Genomic DNA, 27,982 nt, shown 5'->3' with positions numbered 1-27,982 from the left:
GCGCTCGGAGTTCTCCGTCGCCCGCGCGATCCCCGACGGCACCCACCGTCCTGCGTGATCTCCTTCCAGGGGTTGGGCGGGTACATGAAGGCGGCGTTCTGGATCTGCTCGTTGATGTCCTCGTCCTCGTTGAAGGGGAAGGTGCCGCTGAGGCTCACGTAGACGATGACGCCCACCGACCACATGTCGAGCGAGCGGTTGTAGCCCTGCTTGCTGCGGATCACCTCGGGCGCCAGGTAGGCCGGAGTGCCCACCACGGAGCGGCGGAACGACTTCTCGCCGATGATGCGCGCAAAGCCGAAGTCGCACAGCTTCACCTGCGGCACACGGACGTGTGCGTGCGTAATTGTGTGTGCGTATGTACGTATGAGGAGCTGTGTCGTAGCGGTTAGCGTGCTGTGCGATGAGCCCGGCGACCCAGGTCCGATTTCTGCTTGTGATCGATACCAGTGATGATTATCTGAACTGGTCCTGGGCCTCCCCTAGGTCGACTGAGCCTCAAATAATTCAGTTGAACATGTAGGCTTTCGCGACTAATATAATTAATAATAATGGTTTTTGGGGTTAGATGGCATAAGTATAAACGCGTCGTAACCCTCCACCACCCAACAGCCAATTAGTAAGGGATTTGTCACGTAAACAAAACGTGACAATTAGTGACTACTTCAGCCCACCGGCGTGTTGGAGAGTAAATCCACAACATTTACAATTTGAGTAGTTCGACGTTTCGCTGGTAATTGCAACCAGCATCATCGGGCAATTTACCAGTCTATCTTGGTCTTTTTGTTTAATGTTGAACTTCTTTCGTGCCCTACACAGCCAACCATGCTAATCGGAGGTGCGGGGGAAGGACAACAAACTAAACACAAAAGGCAGTTCTAAAGAAATTCGTTTTCAATTGAGATTTCAACGTGCACAGTTCCAATGGCTTCCTAATATCGGAAGGAAAAGCGTTTCAGACGGCCTAAGGAGCGCATCTGAAAGCGTGCGATGCAGTGACCATCTTTGTTAGACGGTTAGCCAAAATCCGCTGCTTCGAGGGTAACCAGAGGTACACGTGCATGAGGCATGACGCTCACAACAATGAGCGGAGCGCCGGTCGGCTAAAACACAGCAAGTTGGCACAATAGGGGGGGGGGGGGGCACAGCCGGTACATCTGCCAGTCATCTCAGTCAGTCAACCCCGTGACCTCCTGCCAGCGGGCATTCGACACTTCACGTGACCTTAAAGTCCTCATAGCCTGGCACAAGCGGCGTGGTGACGTCACCGCCACTTAGTGGTGAATGGCGGAAGTTGCTGTTGTTGTTGTGAGGCACGACAAACCGTGTCTCGGCGGCAGCCCCGTTAAGCCGGGTGGCCGGGGCACGGTTGTAGGGGGCAAGTCCTTGCTGAAGAAAGCTCTGCGACCCCCCATCTTATGAATTATTTTCGTCAAATCAAAAACCATCAGCACAATACTTAACGCCAGCGGCGATTTCTCCTGGGGCTTTCCCTCAAATACACAGTGGCGCGAGAGCCAGCGCTGAATGCACGGTAGGGGAAAGCAGGCAGCATCGTTACTCACGCTCTTTACCGGTTAGCACTTGTTTAGAGTTTGTTCAACATCGACTGTGTCAGACTGTCCCCCCGAGTAGCTGTATACCCGCACTTTACAAATCTGCAGCATTGACCTGTTCAAAACAATATTGATCGCGATGCTCATTATACGACATGAACTCAGGGGGTGTATGCTTAAAGGTAATCTGGAGAAGTAGCTGGCCTGCCTGGCCTGACTGCCTGGTTAGGCCTGGGCTGGCCTGCACGCTCAGCGCTCAGAACTGAGCCCCCCCCCCCCCCCCGCTGCTGCCATCCTGAATTCGTGATTATAACAATCGGCTTTTGTTTTCATTCGTGGAGAGTTCATGATCTCAATCCAATTACTAATAATGTCTGCACAAATATTACTCCGTGGCGCCAAGTCTGGTTTTTCAATTAATTTGGCCATATTCAAGCCGAGAAAATGTAAAATGTCGAATATTACTGTGGCGGGGAGTGTGAAAAAGTTATCTTCATTTTAAGTGTTACCGAATCAGGCACTTGGCCACAAAACCTGCGACATCTCATTTACTTCTTTTAATCCAAAAAAAATGTCTTTTCAGATAATCCGATATTCTTTCACGGAAATATTTTCAGATTTCTCAGCTTAATTCTGAAATCGGGAACATCCATAATCTGCGTGTGTTTATAATTTGCTGCAAGTGAATCCCAGCCGTGGTCAGTAGATTGTTGCCAATCTAAAAATAAATGGAGCAATTATAAATGCAGATCATTGAAACACTCAGGGGACTTCGATCCCATTCTCGTGAACTCTTCTGCAATTGCAAATCGTGCCACACCCCAATCCTGTTTGCGGGTAAATATGAGCGACAGGGTGACGCAGTGGTCACACTTTTGCCTCGCAGCAAAGAAGGGCCTGGCTTCGATTTCCGACTCGGGCAACCTTTCTGTTGTTTGGAGTTTGTATGTTCTCACCCTGCTCTGCACGGGTTTCCTCTGGACTCTCCGATTTCTTGCCGTAGCTCAGGAGCTCCAAAGCCGCATGTGGCTCTTTAAGGACTGCTTCCTGACGTTGTTTATTAAGGACCGCCATCTTGTATTCACGTTGCATTGCAGATCTTGAATTATCGAGTTATTTTTTTTATCGATTTAGAAAAAAATGGCTCTTCGTGTTATTTTGGTTGCCGACCCCTGACCTCACCTTATAAGCTCACACGACGTAACCTGTATTGGCCCGACACCCCAATTCTGCAACATGACCTGAAAATTACTCTTGGGCTCACGCACATTGCAACATCGCCCTCCCTACTGCGATACACTTGGCCAAACCCTTCCGAAAAAGAGTCCCGAGGACTCGGCGAGGGCCTTCCTGGATAAACAAGCGTAACATTACATCTACATATTCTTAGGTTTTTTTGGTAAAGTCACGTAGGTAAAAAATGTAAATTAATAAAAGTAAAATAAAAATAAATACAGCTATCGTGCTGTGACTGTTCCACCTGAAGACGGAAGCTTGTGTTGCCTCCTAAACATCGTGATTTTATTTTATTTTTATTTTACTTTAAATAATTTGAATTTTTTACCTACGTGACTTTACCGACAAAACCTAAGAATATGAATCCTTGCAGTCACGAAAGCTTTAAATCTAGAATTACATGTACATTTAGAGCGGTCTTACAGCCAGTCCGTGAGCACGGCTGCAGTCGTGTGGTGAGTGCCAGGGGCATCTGCTTACTTGTGGGAATGGATCTGCGGATGCCAAGAGCACATTCTCTGGCTTCAGGTCGCAGTGCACAATGTTTTTGAAATGCAGATGCCGCAGTGCCACCAAAATCTGAAATGGACAAAAAAGGGCGCAACGGTTAGATGGGGAAAACAGCAGAGATAAGTTGACCTCGATTCGGTGTTTAAACCGTTCGAAACAATATCGCGTGAACTCTGTTTTGATGGCAAATTAGCCGTCTGCTTTTACGAACATTAGCGTTTGTATCGGCTCTATACAAGCGAGTGGTGGCACGGTGGTTAGCGCACCGCGCTATGACCGAAGTGACCTGCGTTCGATTCCCGGCCACGGCAAACATCAAGCTACGAGTAGATATCTGAACCCCTTCCGGGTGTCTTGCTGCACTTCACCAACCTGCACCGATCACCGTGGTGAAGTATGGTTCTACAAAATCCCCCTTCACCCACACAGCACCAGACTGAGAAAGGGCCATGAGTTTAGATAAGCTCTGAAGAGTGCGCAATGATTAAGGATTTCCATTTATTGGGCTTCTAAAATTCATCAGGAGCTCAAAGCACCTCATATCGCATCTCATCTCGGATCAGTCCAGTGTCCAGCTGTAGGTTTCGTTTTTGGCCTAGGGGACCGCCCCCTGATGACAGCTGTCCCTGTGTGGCACAAGGTGATGAAGCACCACCATGCAAGTGGGCATTCCTCTGTCGGTAAGGATCGATGTTGCTCTCCAATTTATCAATTAGCTAACGCCGGCATACGACGACTAACTCTTTTTCAAAACACAGCGGCGGTTTGTTTAACCTCCGCTGCAAATCGGACGGCGCGCATACGTTCTGTTAACACTCCCCACCCCACCATGCAGCATTAGCCAGGGCGGCCGGACAGGGTGGTGGGTGGAGACTCCTCTGCGGCGTTGCGCTGCTCGACGACACACGAACACCGACCCCCGTGCCACCCCTCCAACGGCTGGCAAGGCAGGACGCGCCGACAGCCGCAGCGACTCACCTGCGTGACGAGGAACTTGGTGTTGCGCTCGGGGAGCCGACCCTTCTCGCTCGAGAGGATCATCTCGAGCATGTCGCCGTGCAGCTTCTCCATGACCACGAAGACGCGCTCGGGCGTCTCGAACATGCTCTGCAGGTTCACCACGCCCGGGTGGTGTAGGCTCTGTGGTGGGGGGGCGAAGAGGGAGCGGGGTAACGAATAGACGCAACCGCTCAGCCACAAGACCTCAAGTTCAAGTTCATTTATTTGGTGTAGCCCTGTGAGCCATTCGGCTCTTGAATCGGGTGCAACCTCAACAAACAAAAAACAAAAACACGAACAAAAAACATCTTAAAGTGAATATGTGACTAAGTGCAAACAGAAAATCCAAGAAAAGACAGCAAAATATTGCAGAAAAAACACCGTACACCAACGCTGTGTGAAAAAATCCCAGTGGGATGCAAGTCAAACAACCAACAACAACCACAAGACAACTTAGATTAAGGCCATCAGTCTAACTCTGTGCTACAACAAACAAACATGGCTAAACCAATATACTTTTCGAAATCACCAAAATAAAGCCATGAAAGCAATGAAACAGTGATCATAGGAACTGTGACGAAATTTTCACAATAAATGGCATAAACAACATGTACTACCAAAACCCTGCAACTATAGCTGGCTGCATGAGTCACTCCACAACCTCGGCCACACCGCGAACAACACAGGGAGACATGAAGGAAAACCAAGTTCACGTGCATCAGAATGCGAAGTTCACTTCCCGAGCTGTACAGCTGCTTTCTGCAGGGGGACTCGGCTAGCAAACATTGCCTCAACTCCCATCGCTACCCCTATCACTACCCCAACCACGACCTCTATCAACCCCAACCCCCATTACGACCCCTTACACTACCTCCTACCCCTAGGTGAGTGGGTGGGATCGTGAGTTCCAGGTCAAAGGATCGCTGACCAAAGCTGCAGGGTCCAAACCTCGTTGTCAGAACAATCAGCGTCAACATGAGCTGCCGAATGAAGATGGTGACGATTGCCAATGGAGTGCACCCGCACACACCACATGTCCATCAGATCGCGTGACGGAGACTGGTGTAGACGCTCGTGTGTGCGTATACGAATGTGCACACAATCGAAACGTCGTATGCTAGTATTTAATTTAATTTATTATTTTATCTTTATACGTGACTTTACCGAAAGAACCAAAGAATAATTCCTGCAGTCACGAAAGCTCCAAATTAAGTTTGAATGTGCACAGCTTGTTGTCGTCAATCCGTTGCGCAGGTCATCACGAACGGTCGGTGCGATGTGGTCGTCTGTGCTCGCAGCAAACCCATGCCGGCGTGCATGCCGGCCGGTACCTGCAGGATGGCGACCTCGTTGCGCAGCTGACTCTCCTGCTTGGTTGGGAAGCGCAGTTTGTCGATCACCTTGATGGCCACGTCGCTGCCCGTCTTGCGGTGTTTTCCTGCAGTGCCACCGCCGCAAGCAAGGAGCGCTCTATGACGGCGAATGTTGAATGCAACGCCAAAAGACAAACATCTCCCGTACGGCCTTCAAAACGCCGTTTGAGGCCAAGTGGTGTGAGCGAGTATCAGAATCTGTATTTATGCTGGAGGAATCCGATGAGCTATGAAGCTCTTTTTCACAGATGTTCGGTACAGGCGGGTCAGCAAGTTACAACGCCTGCGCAGGCCAGCACGGCACACAGGGGGTGGGGGTGGCCAATAGCGCGACTCGGTTGAACAACCAAATCGATTTACACATTTGCCCACGTGACAACTTTATTTCATCAGCTTTGTCAGGTGGCGGGAGAGTTATAGCTAAAATTGGCATTGATCTGACCTATACATGAGTAATTATGAATCACACACACATTTTCTTGGTTAATTTGGTAAAGTCACATAGAAGGGAAATAATAAAATTAAAAAAATAAAACATAATAAAAAACATAATAATTATGTTTTATTTATTTTATTATTTCCTTTCTACGTGACTTTACCGAAAGAACCAAGAAGATAAATCACTGCAGTCACGAAAGCTTTAAATCGAAATTTCACACGCACATTGTTTTAATGATAAATGTCGTGATGCGCTTGCAAACATTTTAGGGCAAGTGTTGCTGGCAATGGTCGCTGGAAACAGTTGCTGCATCTTCTTTCTTTCGTATGGTTGATGTAGATTAAGTGCAACAGCTACAATTTCACATTCAGGTGGTCATGCCAGATAACCGCATCAGGAGTAGCGGAGTGTATCGCTGCGATGTCTCCTTCGTATTTGTGGATCGGGGCATTGCGTCGTAAAATGTCGTTGTACGGTCTGTTCTGGATGACCACAGTTGCACACTGGAGAGTTTTTAAGGTTCCATTTGTGCATCAGCATCTGTCTTGGTTTGTGCGGCTCATCAGTTGCCGCATCATTTTCCATTACACCTGGGAGTGTTCACTCCCGGAAGGGCCTTGCGCGCGGTTGAAGGAGATATATTGCCTGCTTGATTTTTTTTGTTACTTTTGTTCTCAACAACGATGCTAATTGATTATGGTGTGTTGCGTACGACAACAACAACAACAATCGTGAAAATTATCATTGCTGCTCCCCCTAGTAGGCAACTGCGATGGCTGCTACCAATCACAGGTAGAGGACTACCACTACCTGACGTTGTGGGCATGACAGGCGCATATTTATCCATCAAATGTACTTTTCAATAAACCGTGTTTTTATTTGCTAGTCATGATGCTGACACTTTATGCTATGTCTAAGCTCCCTCTTCAGTTACCATGTCCTTTCTCAAAGGGTTTTGGAAATCAAGGCCTTCCTTCCATTTTGCTTTGCCCATGATATTCCTCAAAAACAGTCGCAATAGATGCTCCCAGTTGCACCCAATTGTTCAAACTGCACGTGTACGTATGTGTGTGTATGTGTGTGTGTGTGTACGTGTGTGTGTACGTGTGTGTGTACGTGTGTGTGTACGTGTGTGTGTACGTGTGTGTGTACGTGTGTGTGTACGTGTGTGTGTACGTGTATCAGAGTTGTGTTTTTGGTTTGCATTACGACTGCAGGTATTGTGGTAAATGCAAACATGACTCCTTGTAAAAAAGGTGTCAGTTTTGTTGCCAGATAAAAGGGTAAAAACCAATGATCATATTTTGCTACTGGCAAAGGAGGTTCCAATGGTATCTTGCTTCTAGTTTGCGAAGTAGGGTCCCTGTGATTTTCCACCTTTCACATACATAGAGGAAAACAGACTTGCAAATGTCACACGACAGTATTCCAATTCCTGTTGTCATTCAGAATGTCTAACTCTTCAATACAGATCAAATATTCTGAAACAGCACAGCTACTCATCGTAAATGCACTGCTTGTGTAACTGCCGGTGACAATTTGTCACAATTGCCCAAGTGATCTCATCATGGGCCTTCACGCATCTCCTCTGCCATCCTTTGCAGGGGTTTGGCTGCTCGGTAACCACCACCACCACCACCAAAACGTGGTTTTCTTTGCACATTTGTAGGCCCTGCAACTCGCTTGGCAATCGGCTCCCCTGAGCATTTCCTGGGACTTGCAGTGCTGCCCAGGCTGCCCCCTGGGGCTCATCGTCGTTGTCATCATCGTTGTTGTCGTTGTTGTTGGCGCTGTGCCTCGGTTTCTTGGTCCTGGTTTGTGCAGCGGTGTTGCCCTCTCTCTCACTTCTCTCTCCGTTTCCCTGCCATGACCTCTCCCCACTCACTCCCTCCATTACACCTGAATAAATGTTTGTTATTGTGTAAATTGTCCCAAAAATGTTTGCCCGTCACATACTGTTATTAACAATATTTTTTTCCGTTCAAGGTGTGGAGTTGTTTGTGCTTGTGCACGACTGCCAACGCAGCAATTAATGTATTATTATGACTCGATTTCGTCAGATCCGATTTGTAATCCCATAATAGAGTCGGTGGAAAGGTTGCAAACTCGAAATGGTAAAGGAAAGGATCGCCTCTGGAATTTAAAACAGAGTGTGTATTTGGCTGTAGTAGCAGCAGCAGTCAGTCTATTACAGCTGTGAAGATGAAACATTCTCAGTTTGATTGGCATGTGATTGCACACTCTTGCCAAGGCATATACAGACACAAAGTGCACTTCTAGTTTACCTCCGTAAACAATGCCAAACTGCCCAGAACCCAGAACCTCTCATCCGGGAAGATCTGGTAAACTTGACTTATGTCCTGCACATAAATAACGTGCAAGTGTTAGGTCTGCCAAGCAGTTTCCAACAACACATCAATTGAGCGCATGATACATCCTGAACCGTGCATTGTTTTTATTTTACACGCGAATGGAGACATTTGTAAATCTCCTGGCGTTGGTTGTGGGCGATGCAATCATACTTTGACATAAAACATAACAATTGCCACGTTTGTCCAACCAAAAGCATCTTTTTTCACCCCAATAAGAAAAAAACGCCGATGAAAAACATTTATCCAGAAGGCACGCATAGGCTAAGAAACCGAAATGTGTCGTTTATATTTACGTGGCGAAACTCAGAATTGTCTTTATTTATGGAAAATGTGTGAAATTTTACAGTTAAAGTCACCCTCCCATTTGACCTGAACATATTGCCTGCATCATTCTCAACTCTCTCCTGCAAGATTAGATAGTAAAAGTAAGAAAGCTTAGGCATTTATAAAACCGCATTTGATTAGGTTGCTGATTTTTTTTTATCCTGGGTCAAAGGTCAAAATATAGCACAAAGTTCATGATTAACACATTTGGTCTCAAATTCCTCTTGGTCAGAATGAGCCCCTAACTCGACTCCGTAAAGTGCAAATTAGTCACGGACCATGCCTCGGAACACAGAAATAAGTATCTTATAATGGACACGGAATGAAAATTGTATTGTAATGGAACTTATTCAACAATGTGCCAAGGAACCGGTTCTCAGATTGTTGGACTCATTCATCACGCACTCACCACGTTCTCTTGAATTTGACTGTTCGACACCGAGATGCTGATGGAGACTTCCCCTGGAATACAAGCACCAGAGTTTGGGTTCATTCATTAATCTCCTTGCCGCAACCTCTACCCTTGAGGTGAATTTAGACGCGGCGAGCTGTGTGTGTGTGTGCAAGATCATTCTTTGTGTTGCCCCTTTGCTGAAGCAATTTCTAGAATTTACACTCGCTGTGGTTCTTTATATTTAGCAGCCAGTGAAAACGAGATCTTATTGCCCAACGAAAAACGATACAAATAAAAACAAGAGAAAGTAGCTAGATGATTCACGAGTACGAGCAATAAGCCAGCACAACGGAGATCCTGGGATTGAATGTGGGTTGGTGTCAGCCGCCCCCCGATTTAACTGGTTTCTGAAGTGAAGGGGAATTGATCGTCTCAGCCCATGGTAGACGACTGCTAATCCACCGCCACCACCACTACCACCGTCCTAGTCGAGGTGCGCCACTCACGTCGGCCCTGCCGGGGCGTGTGCCCGGTGTGCCCGGGCGGCCCGGCGCCCTGCGACAGCACGGGCATGAGGGCCTGGCGGATCGCCATCTCCCAGGTGCGCGCCACCTCCGTGCCCACGCCGCTGCTGGGCAGGCCGTAGCTCATCATGGCCGCGGCGCCCGTCACCGTCACCGGGTTCTCCCCGACGAAGTACAGCATGTTGGCCGTCGTCACCTCGAAGCAGTGCGGGTTGCTGCCCGGCGGCAGAATGCCAAAGTTGCGTGACGTTTCCACGAGAAGGATCTCGGACAGTGGAATCTCCTGGGGGGGGGGGGGGGGGGTCAGGGGAGGTGGGAGGCGGGGAGTGGAGAGCAGAGCAGGACGTGATTGAGGAGGCTGCTTGGGCCCGTCGATCGGCGGGTTTGCGTTGAGACGTGTAAGGGAGAAGTGAGCTGTACACGTGTGGTCTGTTCTGTCGGCACACTGCCGCTGGGGGGGTGGGGGGGGGAGGTTATTTTACCATGCGCCGAATATACGACGCAGGCATTGCCTTGCTCTCGGTCTGCGGAGAAGGCAACGGGATGCACTTAAATAGCGTTCATAAGACGCTGACGAGTGGTGCGGCGATTTCCTTTACAAAACGGGCGGCAGGGTGGCACAGTGCTAACACTCGCGCCTCACAGCAAAAAAGTTCCCGGGTTCGATTCACAACTCGGGGCGCCTTTCTGTGTGGAGTTTGTATGTTCTCCCTCTATTCTGCATGAGTTTACATCCAGGCCGCTCTCTGGTTTCCTCTGATAGCTCCTCCCCGCCCCCCCCCCCCCCCCCCCCATAATGCAATTGGTATTGGGCAAATATGCATGACAACAACATCGCCCAGTCGTGCAAAAAACTATTTGTCAGGAAAAAGAGTCTTGAGACTCGGCTAAGCTTTCCTGGGTAAACAAGCACGAATTTAATGGTGAATGAAAGAGTCCTCATATCGTGAATGTATCAAGTGCGATCTGCTCATCACGTAACTGGACCACGAGCTCATTATACGCGGTGCTGACCCCTAGACGTTAGGAAACTCCTCATGCCACCGAATGGATTACAAGACTCAACACTGCGAACATGTTTTGCACACGGAAGAGGCAGACTATCATACCTCACCGCGCTGGTCAGCGTGGGTCGCTGATGAAGGTGTGGAGCATAAGCGCGGGAGCACACAAGTGCACAGTGGGCAGTGCGGTGTGGAAGTGGCCAAGCAAACCAATGCAGAAACCCTCCTGCAAAAGAGTCTTGAGACTCAAATGGGAATTTCCTCGATAAATTAATAACAACATTATTAACACAACAGCGCTTATAACAATGCGATTCATTTTAATTCAATATCATATTTGTCACATTGCAGGACTGTGCATGATGCCAGCTTTGATGGAGGACTTTATCCAGCAGTGGATAAACCACGGTCGATTATGACAATCCATATGCACCGGGTGCATCCGTACCTTGTAGTATTTGCTGCCGGTGTCGGTCTGGAAGAGAGTGAGGCATTTGCTGTCGAGACGCCAGTAATGTCTTTTCCGCTGCAATGAAAAGAAATGGTCACCGTTCAGCCACATGCCAAGACAACTACGGTTTTCCCTCGTTATTCACGAACTTGCTATCTGTGATTTTGGCATTCCGCGAACCGCATCCGGAACTCTACATGACTGCATCAAGGGAGAGAAAAGCAGCGAGCGAGAAGGTAATGAGATAGTGATCAGAGAGAATGCAATGCGAGAAAATTATGAGATAAAGTGATGAGACCGATAAAGGAGAACTTGTTAAAGCTTTAGAAGATAGATGTTCATAGGCCAATATCATTATCTGCGAAATTTGGCATTCACGAGTATGTCCGGAATGTACCCTTCACGATAAACGAGGGAATACTCTGTACACATTCATTCGCAGAGTTCAATTGACCAGGTGAGAAGCAGGTGAGACATCTTGTCTCTCTTTGCAAGTGTCTACCAGGTCAACAAGTGATAGCAGCACACACAGAGTGAGCAGCAGAGAGAAACTGAGGGGGTATCCTGGACAAAAATAAACCTCTATAAACGACAAATATATATTTCGATTTAAAGCTTTCGTGACTGCAGGGATTCATCTTCTTGGTTCTTTCGGTAAAGTCACGTAGAAGGGAAGTAATAAAATAATAAAAATAAAACATAATAAAACAATTCTCACGACGTTTCGGCCACAACGCAAGCAGCCATCCTCAGGCGAAGAATGAAACACCCCAAGCTTGGAGCGTATATTTAAGCTGGGTTAGAGGGGGGGGAGGTGGGAAGAAGAGCGCCTAAACAAAATAATTTGCATATCAAGAGGAATTCAGCATATGGAAAATGCGTAGGAGGTGGGCGGGGGGGGTTCCAAATCAATACTATGCCCGTGCATTATGCAGGATTAGCAGCATCAAAGGGGGGGGGAAGGGGGGGAGCATTAACAAAGGAAAGGAATGTTAATAGTATGTAGCTGTAGTTACTAAACAACCACGTAAAAAAACTACAGTATAAACTGCATGACAAACTAAAGTATAAACTACATAGCATCATCAGTAAACTTGCAAAATCCTGATTAAACACAAGATCCAGTTCCGATTCAACACAGTACATAAAATCCGTGATCTGGTACCGTCTGTAAAAGATGTGGTTCCAGACATACAGTACCCTGGTGTCTACAAACTAAGTTGCCTCTGTGGTAGCAGTTACATTGGGGAAACCAAACGACATGTCTCGGACCGCATCCGTGAACATAAAGCTGACCTGAAACACTGTAGGACAAACACCTCAGCCGTGGCAGATCACTGTTACAACTCAGTGGGCTCACATGACATTGACTTCTCCAAGACAGAGGTTCTCTGCAAGCCATCTGGCTATCATGAGAGATTCGTACATGAGGCGATCCACATTTACAAACACAGAGACAATTTTAACCGAGAAGATGGATTCTGGCTTAGCAATCACTGGAAGGACGTAATAAACCATTTTGATACACATTAGGGTGGGTAGAATAATACATAGTGTTATATTAAAAATGTATAAGGTATAGGGTGGTTTATAGCAATACAGTATGTAATTTAATGTTGGTTTTGCCTATGGAAGTATATAGTACGGTATAGACGCGTGTGATGTAAGAGAATAAAGTTTAGATGGAAGCATATTATATAATTTTTTACAACGTAGAATTTTTCATGTATTACTTACTGTTAGTAACTCAGCTTATTGTAGAGTATAGCAAGTTTACTGATGATGCTATGTAGTTTATACTTTAGTTTGTCATGCAGTTTATACTGTAGTTTTTTTACGTGGTTGTTTAGTAACTACAGCTACATACTATTAACATTCCTTTCCTTTGTTAATGCTCCCCCCCTTCCCCCCCCCCTTTGATGCTGCTAATCCTGCATAATGCACGGGCATAGTATTGATTTGGAACCCCCCCCCGCCCACCTCCTACGCATTTTCCATATGCTGAATTCCTCTTGATATGCAAATTATTTTGTTTAGGCGCTCTTCTTCCCACCTCCCCCCCCTCTAACCCAGCTTAAATATACGCTCCAAGCTTGGGGTGTTTCATTCTTCGCCTGAGGATGGCTGCTTGCGTTGTGGCCGAAACGTCGTGAGAATTGTTTTATTATGTTTTATTTTTATTATTTTATTACTTCCCTTCTACGTGACTTTACCGAAAGAACCAAGAAGACAAATATATATCTTAAATGTAACCAATACTGGCTTCATCGAAGCACATGACAAGTCATTAAAAAAGGTATTTATGTTGTATTGTCTCCACATGGATGGTCGCATAATGACCACTTAACTTAATAATTGACCCACTAAATTTGCAAACTCAAAAAAGCTGCATTTTCTGGACAATTACATTTTTTGTGGATTCTGGATAACTGTTGTTTTTGCTCCTTGTTAGCGTGGGCCATTCCCAGCCTGTGATGTCCTGTAAGAGCCACCACTGCCCCACAGTCTTGGGCTGTGGTTGTCCTTCTAAAAGCTAAATGGGGCCTTGACCAGCTGAAACAAAGCCAGAGTCTGAACGGTGACCCGACACCAAGGTGTTAGAGTGAGAGGGAAGCAGACGCATGGCACTGGTGCGGTCAAGGTGAACCCTCACTCATGTTTCCGTTGTTATTGAAGAACCCTAATGACGCTAAGGCGTGCGTTAATGTGTGGCCTGCCAAAAATATTTGGTATGTCGTATTTGGCCCTCGGTAAGTAAAAGCTTTCCTACCCATGAAATAAAACAACAAATACATCGGTCCTTTCACGTAAAGTCTGAGTGTCGATCTTGGCAGAGGATATTTTGCTATTGTTTCATATTTTATTTTTTTGTCCGAGATCTCAGCATCCTGTGTTCGGGTCTCCATTCAGTTTAAAGACATCTCTGGAGAGTTGAAAGAAAAATACGATTTACAGCAATAAAATGCTCCTCTAATTCACTAGGTGTCACCACAACCTCTTGGGTGCGATAACACGGACGTCAAAAAAATCGGCGGACGATCAAACCCGTTAACCTCGCGGCTGCTAAGCAAAGATCGTCGCTTCATTACTGCAAAAGCATGTAGCAATCATAATGGCCGGCCATGTTTAAAGCAAGGTTATTACTGTTAATTCATTCCACATTCAATGGAGGACTGTGAGAGAAAAGGCTAAAAATAACAACAACTGTTCATCCCACACAGGACTGCTGGTACATCTGTGTGTGGAGCGCACACGCGCACACACACACACGCGCACACGCATTGTGTTGATGCCTCCATAATTTAGTCGTTAATGCAATTTTGATTTCAAGCAAAGCCTTTTGCTCCAAATGCAAACTCGTGAAATGTGAATCCTGCCGTGCAACAATGAATTTAAAGCACATCTTCCAGTTTATTTCCCATTTGTGTTGGGTTTCCAAAATAAATTATATGAATGCTTGGAATCCAGAATCCCATTAAGCGAAGGGAAGGGGGGTGGGGCAGATAACTACATTGAATTAAAGTGTTCCTTTAAAAAAATGTTCCAGCGTAATTCAGTCACAATTCAAATAGACTCCCCACTCCTTCCCAATGCACCCAATGGATAATACTCAACTCGCTGGCTGCAACGGTAAAATCGCGGGAAAGAAATGTTTTTGCCTGGAGCTGAATCGCCCGTCCACGTATCGCATGGCCGATCGCTTTCACGGGAACAAGATAACCCCCCCCCCTCCCACCCCCCCCGCCCCCACCTCCACCCACCGGTCTCGTTATACGGCATCGACGGACGCTCAGCACGAGTAAATTTGCGGCAAATCTCGGCGCGAACGGGGTTACATCGGCAATTAGCACAGGCAGCTAAGACCCACACCTGACAGCATTCGTCAGGGTTCGGTGACCCCTGCCACGTGAGAATTTTGTTCAACCACACGTTAATTATTCGCCGTAATAAACGAATGGTCTGTTGTTACCTGTGGCCCGTGTTTGCACGTAGCGCTGCAGCCCACCGCAGCACGTGTAACCTATTCAGGTCCACGACGCAGATCAGGAGGGAACTTTTTTGGAATCGGACAGTCGCCATCAGCGGAACGTAACATGCTCATGAGGAGACGTGATTCAAGACGGCCGTACGGTACGCTTCCGAAGAGAAGCAAAATGCATCGCTAAATATAATTTTGCATTAAAGTCTAAAACTTGTGCTTCTGTACTAGATGAAGGCGATGCCGGGATAATGCGATGATCATTGCGTTCTCGTGATGTACTTTGGAAAGTTACAAGAGATTTGACTTTGGTGTGTCGCCCTTTAGACTCTCGATAAATAAGATGTTCGTGAAAGAATGCACGAACCTAATTAATTTTAAAGATTCAAACAAAGTCACGATCATCCCCCTTAGCCAGGAATTTTTTATTGACAAAGATTCAGCTTTAAGTTTGTATTACCTACTCTACTTGAATCGCATCGGAGCGAAGGTTTCCATGTACATTGCATTTTTATAGGCCGGCTCGTCTGCCTTTCGTTCTGGTCGCTCATCGTCTAGGAGCCCACGAACAGTGCCTCCATTTTGTTTTTGGTAATTTTTCAACGTTACTCCAATGGTGCTAATTCGCATCATGCGCCGAGATGAAGTATCGCGACGGAGTGTCCACTTGGAATGCTGGCCTGAGCACAAAGTGGAACGCACAACGCGTGGCCATATGCGGACAAGAAGAAGAAAATAAAGATTCCCACTTGTCCACACATATCCATCAGTCTCGCAATTAATATGTTCGGCTATCTGTGCATGTGACCATCCTATCCATAAGCTCCTGACCAGGTGTCCCTTTTGTTGTGGTGGCCTTTTTTTTCAATTTTATTCCAATTGATCTATTGGCCTCATGTCACAGAGATGACGAAGCCATTCCAGAAAGAAAGAAAGAAAAAACACGAATTTAATGAGGATTTTACGTCCGCGAGTGGGCCGAGATCATCAAGTCATTACATTTGAGAGGCTGCTATAATCACGGGCGGATGAAACCCAGATTCAAATCCAGGATCCCAGCGGCGGTGGTAGCTCCATGCACCGCCCCCCCCTGCTCCCCCACCTGCTCCCGCCTCCCCACCAATGAGCCACACAGCTCCCTCTTACCAGGGTGTCCTTGTTGGTGAAGTGAACCATCCAGCCCTCCTTGATGAGCAGGCTGTTCTTCCGCTTGGTGTGCTTGATCGACTGCACCACCCGCATCAGGGGGATGTTGTTACTGGTGGACGGGCTGCATTGGGGAATGGCAAAACAAAACAAACAAAATACACATTAAAATAACAGACTCGATAACAAAAATGTATTGGTGCTTTTGCTATTCGGCACCGTTCGAACAGCTGAAGGCTTATTCTCGCAGAAGTGGCCACGCTTCACCAGGCGTAAACGCAGAAGAGTCGCGAGCCGTCGCATGGGGCCACATCTGGCATGAGCCGTGGGGTCACATCAAAATATCGCATAAAATAATCTAAATACTCTGTGCAGCCGCCTCCACGATTCCCACCAAAAAGCAAACAGACAAAGATCCCCCGTTTAGCCTTAACAGACTGTTGGGGCAATTGGTGTTGGCAAGCACCTATGAAGGTTGGCATGGCACACGAGGGGGATGGTTGACCGACAGCACGCCCGGCCACATTTGTCTCCCCAGTGGTGACGTTTCCACACTTCACCAGATGAGTCGACCGAGGGGAGGCCCAGGACCGGTTCAGATAAACACCACTGACGTTGGCCGTGAGCGGGAATCGAACCCGGGTCGCCGAGGTTCGAAGTGCAACACCTAATAGCCGTTACACGCTACCGCTCCACTCCGATTCCCACCACCACCACCAGCAGCAGGAGACGCAAACCGAACATCTCACCCGCACCCCCCCGCCCGCCGGCGCCCACCTGATCACGCGGGACATGTCGCCGTCGTTCTCGGGGTCCAGGTCTATGCCCTCGCCCATCTCCGGCACGGGGGTCCCTCCGCGAGGGGGCCGCAATTCCCTATCCCCCTCGGGGGGGGGGCCCTCGTCCGCCGAGCCGTTGCGGCCGCCGTCTTCGTTGTCGTCGCTGTTCTCCTCCGTCACGACCTCGGCGTCCTGCCCGGGGCTCAGCAGATCTGCGGCGCAACGTGCACGTGGCATCGTCGACAACGTCACTGACAATGTCACCGCCAACGTCGCAACCCCCATGGCTCCCTCGTTAGTTTGGCACTTGCGCAGTTCCATTGCGCGTCATAAATAATTGTTTTTTGTTGTTTAGTTTATTGTCCTTCCCCGCACCTCCGATAAGCACGTTTGGCTACATACGGTGCAAAAGACGTTCAACATGCATACAAAGTGTTTTGGGTTAGTTCGCATACAAAACCTTACTGATTGGCTGTGGCAGGTAGCGGTGGATTTACGAGACATTTGCATTTTACGCGATCTAGCCCAACACAACATTATGACTAAGATTGGTTGCGAAAGCCGATGTGTTAAATTAGTTCCATTGCACCTTCCTCTACCCTACCCATCAAGAACATCGCCTGGAAAAGGATTAAAAAATATACCGTGTTCTCTGGATAATAATAATAAAATAAATAAAAGGTTTTGTGGTGAGTCTTATAATCCAGCAGGTGTGTGTCCGTGCGTGCATGAGCGGATGTTTTTTGTAGTATTGTAGCGGTTAGCGCTACGCTGCGCTTTGACCCCTGTGACCCGAGTTAAATTGCCGCTCACAGCCACCAACACCCGTGATGATTATCTGAACCAGTCCTGGGCCTCCCCTAGGTCGACTCGGCCGCAAGTGAGTACCTGATGCAGTGTAAACGTTGCCACCGGGGAGACAAAGGTGGCAAGGAGTGGTACTGGTCACCCACCCCCTTGTGTGTTGTGCCGGCCTTCGTAGGTGCAACTCACTAACAGCACTTGCCCCAATAGCCTGTTGAGGCTATACGGGGGTTCTTCTTTGACCAGATTGCAATAGCTTTACTGTCATCGGGTACACGTTTGGGTTCCTTCTTACTTTCCGGAGCATTTTATAATCGGAGAACCTGGTAATAGGTGACGTTTCGGGCATAAACCTTCTTCATCAGTGGATCTCTCTGCTATGAAGAACAGCCATGTCGTAAAACAATTATTTATTGTAAATGTTCCCCTCTTCAGGACAGTGTTCTTGAGGAATGCTCTCGTACACCACTGACAACGCAGTACTGCAATATTTTTGGTTTCCATTTTCCTACAATCACATCTCGCTGCAATCGTTCCCAATGGGCAAATACTTCATCTCATGGACAACGTGGCTACGCTGTGGACAACAGAGTGGGCAGGACGGCAAAATACATCGTCGTACTGTACTTCTATGTTCCCGTGTTTTCGTCAAACTCAAATAACTCTTCGCGACGTGATCTGCACGGCATCGGGTGGTCCCTCATCCAGCAGTGCCATTAAGAGGTGTCCGGTAAAGGTGGATGCTTGATGTGGAATCAAGTTGCTTGGTCATAGCTCTGTTGTTTGTGTGTCCTCAAAATAACTAGGGCAGTAGGTACCTTTGTCCCGCATTTGATGTGGCATTTTTGGAGGGAGCCGTAAAAAATCGGGTTTTTTAAAAACTTTTAAAGAACGTGAAAAACCAACGGCGACTTGTCATCAGAGCCGACGGGCCCAGGTCAGATATTTTACTGCCGGTACCACCTGACGTCCCCCGACTTCAGCGGTCCCAACATGTGTGGCCAATAACAGTGGAATTATGGGATGCCCGTTTGAAATGAGTGTAGTTAGAAAATAATTAACTCTCATTTGCCAGGTAAGTAAATGGGTATGACTCAAGTCTTTTGCTACCTTGGGTGCTCTGGGCCGCAGACTAACTGCTGCACATCTCCATGCTGGGTAAAATGTCACGTGACAGGCAGTCTGGGTATAGGTGCTGCACAACTGCGTTAGCACTGGATTATGCATTTCCAAATCGGTTGGCGATATTCGGTGCGTTTAGTCATGTTATGCCTTACCTTCTTATTTTTGTTATTATAAATATTGTGAATAGAAAATAACAATAATACAAACAACATGAAACAATGTCAATTAATTAATTTGGTGTTGATGATATTAATGGGGTTTTTGTTCAAGAGTAGATATACAGAGCCACTACCCTACCACTGAATTAGCCCGGCATTTGAGGACAAATGTTCATGTTGTATGTAATTAGTTGAAATGATCATTACAGCCACAAGAGGTGCTGCAGTACACCAAGGCAGTTAAACACAATCATCGACTTTTAATCGAATAATGACCCTGAATCATGGCAATTCATCGAATCACAAGTGGGGGTAATAATCAATACGTGAAACATTTTCACATCACTCTCTTTCTCTCCTATTGAATGGGTTTCCGAATGCACTCTTAACATTTCCATTGGCACATGGAATACAATTGCACGTAGGAAGCTCTTACTCTGCAATATGATCTCGTGTTAACATTTAACAAAATGTCAGACATTTACATTTTGTCAATTTACATTCAGCCTCAATGGAGGCCTCAACAAAAGCGAAATGAAGAGGTGGTGTAATGCCCCATTTTATAAAAATAGAATAATAATTTAAGGTTCCTTCTCAATCTGCTGCTGGATTAAGCCTTCCGCATGCAGTGTCGGGCATGGGAGTTTTTTGTACCTTACTTCACCATGCTGGTTCGTATGGGTTGGTGAAGAGGGACGAGGGGGGGGGGGGCATGGTTTATATATAACAATTCACCACTGATCTTAGCCATGGATAGGAATACAACTTAGGCTGTACGTATGTATGTTGAACATCTTTCACACTGTACGTAGCCAAACCCCGCGAATTGGAGGTGTTGGGCAAGGACAACAAACTAAACACAAAAAGCAGCTCTAAAGAAATGAGTTATCCATCTAGATTTAAAAGTGCATAGCACCAGTGGCTTCCTAATATTGAAAGGAAGAACGTTACAGACTGCCGCATAAGCGCATCTGAGAGCGCGCGATGCAGTGGCCGTCTTTGTTGGATGGCCAGCCAAAAGCCGCTGCTGCGAGGATGACCGGAGTTCGCGTGATGATTTATGCTCCTTGACGAGACCAGAAAGATTGCTGGGTCGGTGGCACATTGCACCAACCACTGCACCACCACAGAGTTCTTAACCTGATAAGATAAATACCAGCGTGACTGTGGAAGCCAATGCACTTTTACAGGCCTTGTCCTTGACACGAACCTAAAAGACCTGAACTTTGCTCTAACCATAACATGCCCTGTTCATCATGATCACCAGCCATGAAGATATGCCGCTTGCTGGATGAAAGCATCCCCATTACCGATGCAAACCACCACGGTCCTAAAATGTCACAATCAATATTTCTAGCTGCCCATGGGCAGATCTCAATTCATTCTCCATCTCCGCTGTGGTCGCCCTCCCGTGATAGTCTTCAACTAATGTTCAGGCTGCTTGCAGTGTAACGCAGAGTCAACTGAACAAGGATTTGCCGCCTATTTGCATCGCGACTAATCCCCCGTTTGAATCAGCTCCGGCAGCTCGGGCCGAGTCTTCATAGCCTTTGCCCTCGTAAACTACTTACCGCAAGACGTGCTCAAACTATGTCCCTCCAATGCAAGATCAAAATCGCAGGTTTTATTTTAGAGGGTTGACATTGCAAGAACACCGCGTTCAATGTCGCGCTTTTATTAACTCCCCGTGCAGAAAGGATCGCGGGGTTTATAAGCTCAGCATAAATGCATGTCAAATGCATTTTTATGCTAAAGTATATTTATTATATCTCACTCCCCCCACCTCCGTGAGTGCTGCTTAAATTTTTTACGTGGTTTTTCTTGATTTTCGTCTCGTCTTTCCCGCTCAAAAGTACAACCGCGATCGTGTCCACCATCATCGGCGGCAGCACCACGATAGCGGCAAATACAATTTGGTGCACAGAGCAGGCCATCCTGTCAGAAGCGGATATCGTACCAAGTCATTACGGAATAGACTCGTATCGAACGGCGTTTGCTTGCAAACAAAAGCTATCGAAATCGCGAATTCAAAAATAAAAACACCTTCACGAACGTCGAACACAACAACACAGCGCGTGGATGCCAACTAAATGGTGCCCAACGTGTCAAGCAAAAAACTAAATCCCATCTATAGAAGGGGCACTACTTCTAATAAATGAGTGTTGTGTATGGAGTTGAATGATGAGCATGGGCCCCTTGTGCAAGGAATTAAATTGGGGCAGCCTGTTCAATTTGCCCCTCTTCAAAGCTGGGTCCATGGGCCCTGGAGCAGTTACACCGCCTGCACACTCGACAGCTACGTTGCTGGTGATGATTTTTTTTTTCTCTTTCTCTCTTAGCCATGGAATTGAACAGCCTCTTACCTCCATTGATGATGACTTCGCCCAGGCAGTCTTTCGGCACTTTTGGAGCGCAGCGTTTGTGGCAATTGAACTTGCAGTCTGCGGGCGGCAGGGAGAAAGGGGCACAAGATGCAATTAATTTACAACAAATCACATCAGAAGCCAGGCAGGCGATTGCAGCGGTGAGAGCAAGCATCTTAGTCAATAGAAGCTCGCGAGTTCAATTGCCGGCCAAGGATCAGTTATTCACATCACTGGGTGTTGATGAAATGAGTACCACTTTTGAGGAAGTCAATGGTGGTTACCTTAAACTAAACAATACATTTTTATTTTACCAGGTAAGGCCCACTGAGCTATATGGCCACAAACAATAGCGCTACACAGTGGGTTATCACGTGGAAATTTCTAGCAGCCAAATACTCTAAACACATGTGGATTCTAAATGTGGAGGGGAAAACCAGAGTTCCCAGAGAAAAATCGACACGACCACGGGGAGAACATACAGACTTCCAAATATACAGCAGGCGTCAAGGTATGGATCGAACCCATGACCCTCCTGAATACCAGGCCGAAACCCACCCCTAGCAGGGAGCCCCACTGTGACTTCATTTCACCTGCGGTCTTTATTTAAGAGGAGGAGATGGATATATATGTACAGTGGGTCATTAGCATAGAATTTAAGTAGACAATGCCAGATGACTAAAAATTGGCAAGCAACAGAAATTTCCATTCGCGAGGACAAGCACTGGGTTTGAGAGGGAGAGGTGGCAATCCTTCTCACACGTAACAAAAAAACAACATTAGTCGCATTAAACGTAACATGGGGTTATTACTCTCATGATTATTGTTTAACTGCAACCGTTATCTGCATCTCCACACCCCAAGGCCACCAGCCAGTGGTTACAATGAGCCAAGAGCGTCCCCTCTATGAGGAGCATTTTGAGCCGTCTCTGCTAATCTCGGGGCCCCCATCTGTCTGGCTGGACGCGGCGATCAGAAGCCGGCCGCGGCCATCGACCGCAGACTCGTGAATCACACGTTGATTTCGTTTCTATTTATTTTATTTCATTTGTAAAGCTCGATGACAAAACGACGGACGGAATCGGCCGCGCCGTTGGCTACCGTAATGCTGATTTTCAAAAAGCGAGGCGTACGTAAAGCGCAAGTGGGCTTAGATAAAATAAATTCATTTAAGACTGCACGAATGAATAAATGAATTAACAAATAAGTATAACCCGTAAAAACAAAGTTTTTCACTATAAATCCTTTATATGCGTGGCGGCTAGAGTCCTCTCGTCCTCTGGCTTGAGATGGCTGCCACCTATGGCTCAGATGATTGCATTGCACCATTAAGCAATTGGTAATTAAATATTATATTTTTGTCCTAAAAAGTGTAAAATTTTGGAAAAAAACTTTCACGAACATTAATTGTCACGCACAACGAGTCTGTGTGCAAAATGTCAGCTCGATTGGATCACGGGAAGTGGGTTAGAAAACGACCGAAAGATTTGCACGGTCCTAAGCAAGCAAGCAAGCGGACTTAATATAAAGGAATTAAAAAAGGCAAGCGCGGTCAAAACTCTCGATTGTCTGTTGTCACGGGGCAATGGGTGGCCCGGAGAAAAAAAAAATGTGGATAATGCACAACGTATTTGGATAAGGCCACAGAAACTAATTAATCGTTTAGCTATAAACAATGGGGGGGAGGGGGTTTAAAACCTGGAATGTTTTGTCCGGATTTGTTTTATTGTTCGGTCAAGTAATCTGATTACTTGCCGAGGTATTTGCAATCACGTGGGCACCGAGTCACTGACCATCGACGAGTCAGGAAGCATGGTTATGGTTTATAACCCGGATACAATCTGCCCACGGATAATCGAGAGTCAACGGTAATATTATTCAGTCTTCCTGCTCAAGTGCATATGGGTCAAGCTCATGTGTCAGCAACAGTGTGCCAGTGCTCAAAATACCACATTCCTACGGCAGGGCCCAGTATATTCACATTTACTCGAAACAAAAAAAAAGGAACTTTATCCAGCATCAGTGTCAATCAAAAGCAAGCAATGCTGACATTGCCAATACAGAGGTAGTCACTATCCCTCTCCATCAACCCTCATCCACTGCAGCAATGATAAATAGTTTTACCCTCCCCTCTTACGATCCTTGCACACCGTAATGCGATAGAGCTCTGGTGATGCATTGTACCGCCTGTTGTTTGGCATGATGTGACGAGAAGAGGGTTCAACACCCATACAATGTACATGCAGTAGTCTCCCTCCTTCATCGCCTTCCATTCCTCTCTTGAAGCCTACCTCTGCTCTATTGCCCATTCTCTTCCCTGCCCTCGCCCCTCCACTCCTTTCCGTCCCTCCCCTATCGCTGTCACTCGTTCCTCAATCCTTGCAGCACGCCCCCTTGTCAACGACATCATTCCATTCTGCCATCGCTTTGTAAGCTAATGTCAAGTGCCTTGAGTGAAGGCGCACTTTAAATATAGAGCGCATTAGATTAATGTGACTGGCATTGTGGCCAAAAAGGCATCGAATTTTGCTGCAAATGACTCTATTGGGATTACACAAGGCAGCAAGGTCGCCTGCGAACACGTGGCAGCACCCTCCTGACAACGAGGCTTGAGACGAAGTGAGACTTTCCTGGGTAACCAAGCGTGAGACCAACAATACTGATGTTTAGTAGTAGGTTTTTACCCTTTTAAACTGGTACAAAACTGACACCTTTATACAAGGCATCATGTTTGCAATAACCACAACACAAGTAGTCAAAAATGCAAACAAAAAGAAGCAACTCTGATAATGATAATAATATGCACTGTCCTTGAAGTTGATTGGTCCACACCCGAGACGGCTTTCTTTAGAGCCTAGTCCCCATTGGTGTTGGACCAGATGACACCAGAAGGCGTACAACTCAAACACAGTGCAATATCAGAGTATTGAGAGCTCGGGGTAAGCATTTACACTATGAGATCTCTTTTAAACTGGTACAAAACTGACACCTTTATACAAGGCATCATGTTTGCCACTAGTAAATGAGATCTCATAGTGAACAATACTGATGATCGAGGTTTCTCTCCACGTGTTGGGAGCTTCTTCAGGCACAGCTGGAGAGCAATGTGTGTGCGTGTGGGGTGGAGTTATACATTCTGTTGGGAGTGGTGGCGCAGTGGTTAGCATGCCGACCTACTAAACCGGTGACTCGAGTTCTATTCCCACTCACGGCCAACACCAGTAACGATTATCTGAATCGGTTCTGGGCCTCCCCTAGGTCGATTCAGCCTCAAATTAGTACCTGTTGCGGTATGTGAACATCGCCACTGGGGAGACAAAGGCGACCGGGGGGCGTGTTGCTGGCCGGCCACCCCCTCATGTGCCGTGCCAGCCTCTCTCATAGGTGTTCGCTAACAGCACTGGCCCCATACAGTCTGTTAAAGGCTATATACAGTTGCAGGCTGCTGCTGGTGTTTGATGTAGGCCGCTGATGGATGTTATTTGTTTTATTCGCCTCTCGTGCGTCCGTAGCGAAACGGGAGGAATCTCATCCGCGTGCATACCAGAGTGACAGCACTCTGCAGACGTCTGCCAACTGGACAGGTTCATGAATCACAAGTGGTGGCCCCACATGTGCACAAGTGACAACGCTGAAGAATAACATCTGCCGGCCTCTTTATCAAAACACAACTAGCCAATATAAACAATAATCTAATAACTACATTTTCATTTGTACGGTGCTTAAATGCCTAGAAATCTCAAACCACCTTATACCACAATCTCATCTCAACCATTCCAAGGGGAGCTCCTCTCCCCCGCAGTGGCAGCTCTCCCTGTTCAGCACAAGGTGGCTCAGTATTGGCCTACAAAGTGGACATCATCTGCCCGTAGAGAGTGTTTATTGCTACATACAATCCCAGTTGAGTAACTTGGAAGCAATTTGTTTAGAGCTGCTTTTTGTGTTTAGTTTGTCCCGCCCCCCACGCACCTCCGATATAGCACGGTTGGTTACGTACAGTGCAAAAGAATTTCAACGCACGTACTTACACAGAGACCCACAGACACCCAGCCGTATAGAAGTTCAACGTACAAGAAGTTCAACGTACAGACATACGTACGTGCGTGCAGCAACCACCGTTGGGCTGGACATGCGAGACCGTGAATGCACGCGGCTCGTGCTGCGAGCTCGTGTTCTAAGATCAAAGTCGGCCCCCCCCCCCGCTTAATTAGGCTCCTCTCGGTTCTGCTTTACACATCCGACGGCAGCCAGTGGCTCTCACCGCCGTCATCATGCAGATTTCACATTATTCCCCCGCCGCTAACGAACCTCGCGGTTTCCATTTGTTCCCACATTTGGCGTGCATCGGCTCATCAGAAAGCTTCCCTTAGATTTCATTCAATGTCCTAATTATACCCCCCACCACCCACGACTTTGGTTGCGTGCTGCTCGATGGACGCATTCATCTCCCTGCCACTCTCTTCGCTGGGCTGTGAAAAATATTATTTATTCTTCGGACTCGGTTTTGTTGTTTGTTTATGCGCAGTCTTAAATCAGCAGGAGCATTTTAACAGAATTTCTGCCACTTCTTATGTTGTCATTTGCATACATAAATATGAAAACTTTTCTTTCCCCTGAATAAAACATTGTACGTATCACGATAGAAATCCTGACAATGCATTACCCCCCCCCCCCCCCAACAGAGAATGGCCTCTGACAAGCGATTTCTAAGCATGTAATCATTCACCGACTGCCCAGTTATTCGGTGAACTGTGCGCATCCAGTGTTGGGAATCGATTCGAGAATCAATAACTTTTTTCCCCTCATCTAATATTCATTAAATGTCTTCATCCAGTTTTGTCCACTCAATTCGCCTAAATGTAACATGAGCTTATCGTATGCATTTAATTTTCCGAAATTGCAAATTACAGATTCTCACACATACACAATTCTGCGTGTGCTTCGTGAGCGTCGGACTGGATTGCATCGATGCACCAATTCGACAATCATTTCGATTGCATCATCCATCTTGGAGAACGGCCCTGCAGATGCTGATATCACAACACTATTTCTAAGACCTATTAAATTGACTCTCATCCACACCAGGGGTGTTGCACTTTCGCATGGTCTGTGCCGACAGAGAAATGTGCTGCACGGCTATCAAAATAATATGTTTATTCAAGTTGTAGGATATGGAAAAAATGATGAAAATTACATTTATTATCATTCACGGGGGGCAGGGGATGGGGGTGCAGTCCTTAGTCGCCAGTCATCTCTCTACATTTGAGGATCCGGTTTAATGCCAGGCCTGTGACCAAACCCGACTTTCAGCTCAGTGCTCTGAACGCAGAGCCACCAGGCCCCACCTCCACAGGGCATCTTTAAAGTGGTGGCCCACACGTGTAACACACACAACTTTGGAGGAAAAGCGTTTATGGATCGCAGATTTGTGACACTAGTAAATTGCTCGGCTGCGAGAGAAAGCAGCACATTCAAGCGAGTTCATTCAGACGTGATTTCCTCGATTTAAACCCAGGCTCACATCCAGCAACACATCCAGCATATTTTACAACACCATATGCTAGGTTCATGTCACAGAAATAAGCGATGTCATCGATATTGTTTCGTACAGCTCAGTGGATGCCACGGTGGCGAGATGTTAACCACCTCGCCTGGTATGAAGGAGGTGGTGGGTTCGATCCCGACCCGGACGCCTGTATATTTAGAGTTTGCGTGGTCTCTCTCCCCGTGGTCGCGTGGATTCTTCTCAGACTCCTCCGGTTGTTTCCGTCCACGTTTAGAAACACGCATTTAGAGTATTTGGCTGCAATAAAAATCTCCACGTGATAAGCCACTTCGTTGAGCTATCATTTGTGGCCAGGTCGCTTTTGAAAAATAGCTTCATAGCCCAGTGGGCCTTACCTGGTAATATAAAAAATGTAAACTGTTTAAGTTGAACGTAAAAATAGTTTGTCGTTTAAACTTATAGACCTACGCTAGGCAAAAAAAAAAAATCACCGAGCTCCCGACAGCCACTGGACACAGCCCCCAAGCATCCTGCATGGCAACCCCATGGGAGCTTGTGTTATCACATTTAGTGGACACTTCTACAAACGTCTCCTTCAATTGTCACGACTAGACAAGAGATGTAGCTGTGACAATTGATTTTTCAAAAGGAAACGTCGTTTAGCGAGTACTACATCGCAACGCTATTTTTAAACGGGGTTTCTCCTTGGGATGTGAAATCATTCTACTAATGGAGTCTTTATGGATGTTTAAGGAAACCAGAGAGAGGGGTCAGATAAAATACATGCATGGAGGGAAATGGGTATTTTAATCTAAAAAAAAGGTACGTCTGCAGCCGACTTCATTTCATCATCATCAGCCATGACCAATCCGCTACTGAATGAAGGTCTACCCCACATTGTCCTGTGATGCCAAATTCCATTTCATCTCCGAGCAAGATG

At 46.8% G+C, this 27,982-nt stretch overlaps 1 protein-coding gene across 1 annotated transcript in view; it reads right to left on the bottom strand.

Annotated features, from left to right (window-relative positions):
* The window catches only part of LOC144937100 (serine/threonine-protein kinase D1-like), a 157,079-nt gene that overhangs the window by 11,649 nt on the left and 117,448 nt on the right, over positions 1-27,982 (bottom strand). Inside the window, 12 exon segments of the mRNA XM_078864360.1 lie at positions 47-317; positions 3,273-3,371; positions 4,281-4,442; positions 5,633-5,739; positions 8,399-8,438; positions 8,441-8,473; positions 9,219-9,271; positions 9,710-10,010; positions 11,180-11,257; positions 16,308-16,431; positions 17,085-17,298; positions 21,537-21,614. Coding sequence (XP_078720486.1) covers positions 47-317; positions 3,273-3,371; positions 4,281-4,442; positions 5,633-5,739; positions 8,399-8,438; positions 8,441-8,473; positions 9,219-9,271; positions 9,710-10,010; positions 11,180-11,257; positions 16,308-16,431; positions 17,085-17,298; positions 21,537-21,614 — 1,560 coding nt within the window.

This window comes from Lampetra fluviatilis, chromosome 18 (assembly GCF_964198595.1).
Source record: "Lampetra fluviatilis chromosome 18, kcLamFluv1.1, whole genome shotgun sequence".
Classification (NCBI taxonomy): domain Eukaryota; kingdom Metazoa; phylum Chordata; class Hyperoartia; order Petromyzontiformes; family Petromyzontidae; genus Lampetra; species Lampetra fluviatilis.
This window is presented reverse-complemented; position numbering and strand designations above follow the sequence as displayed.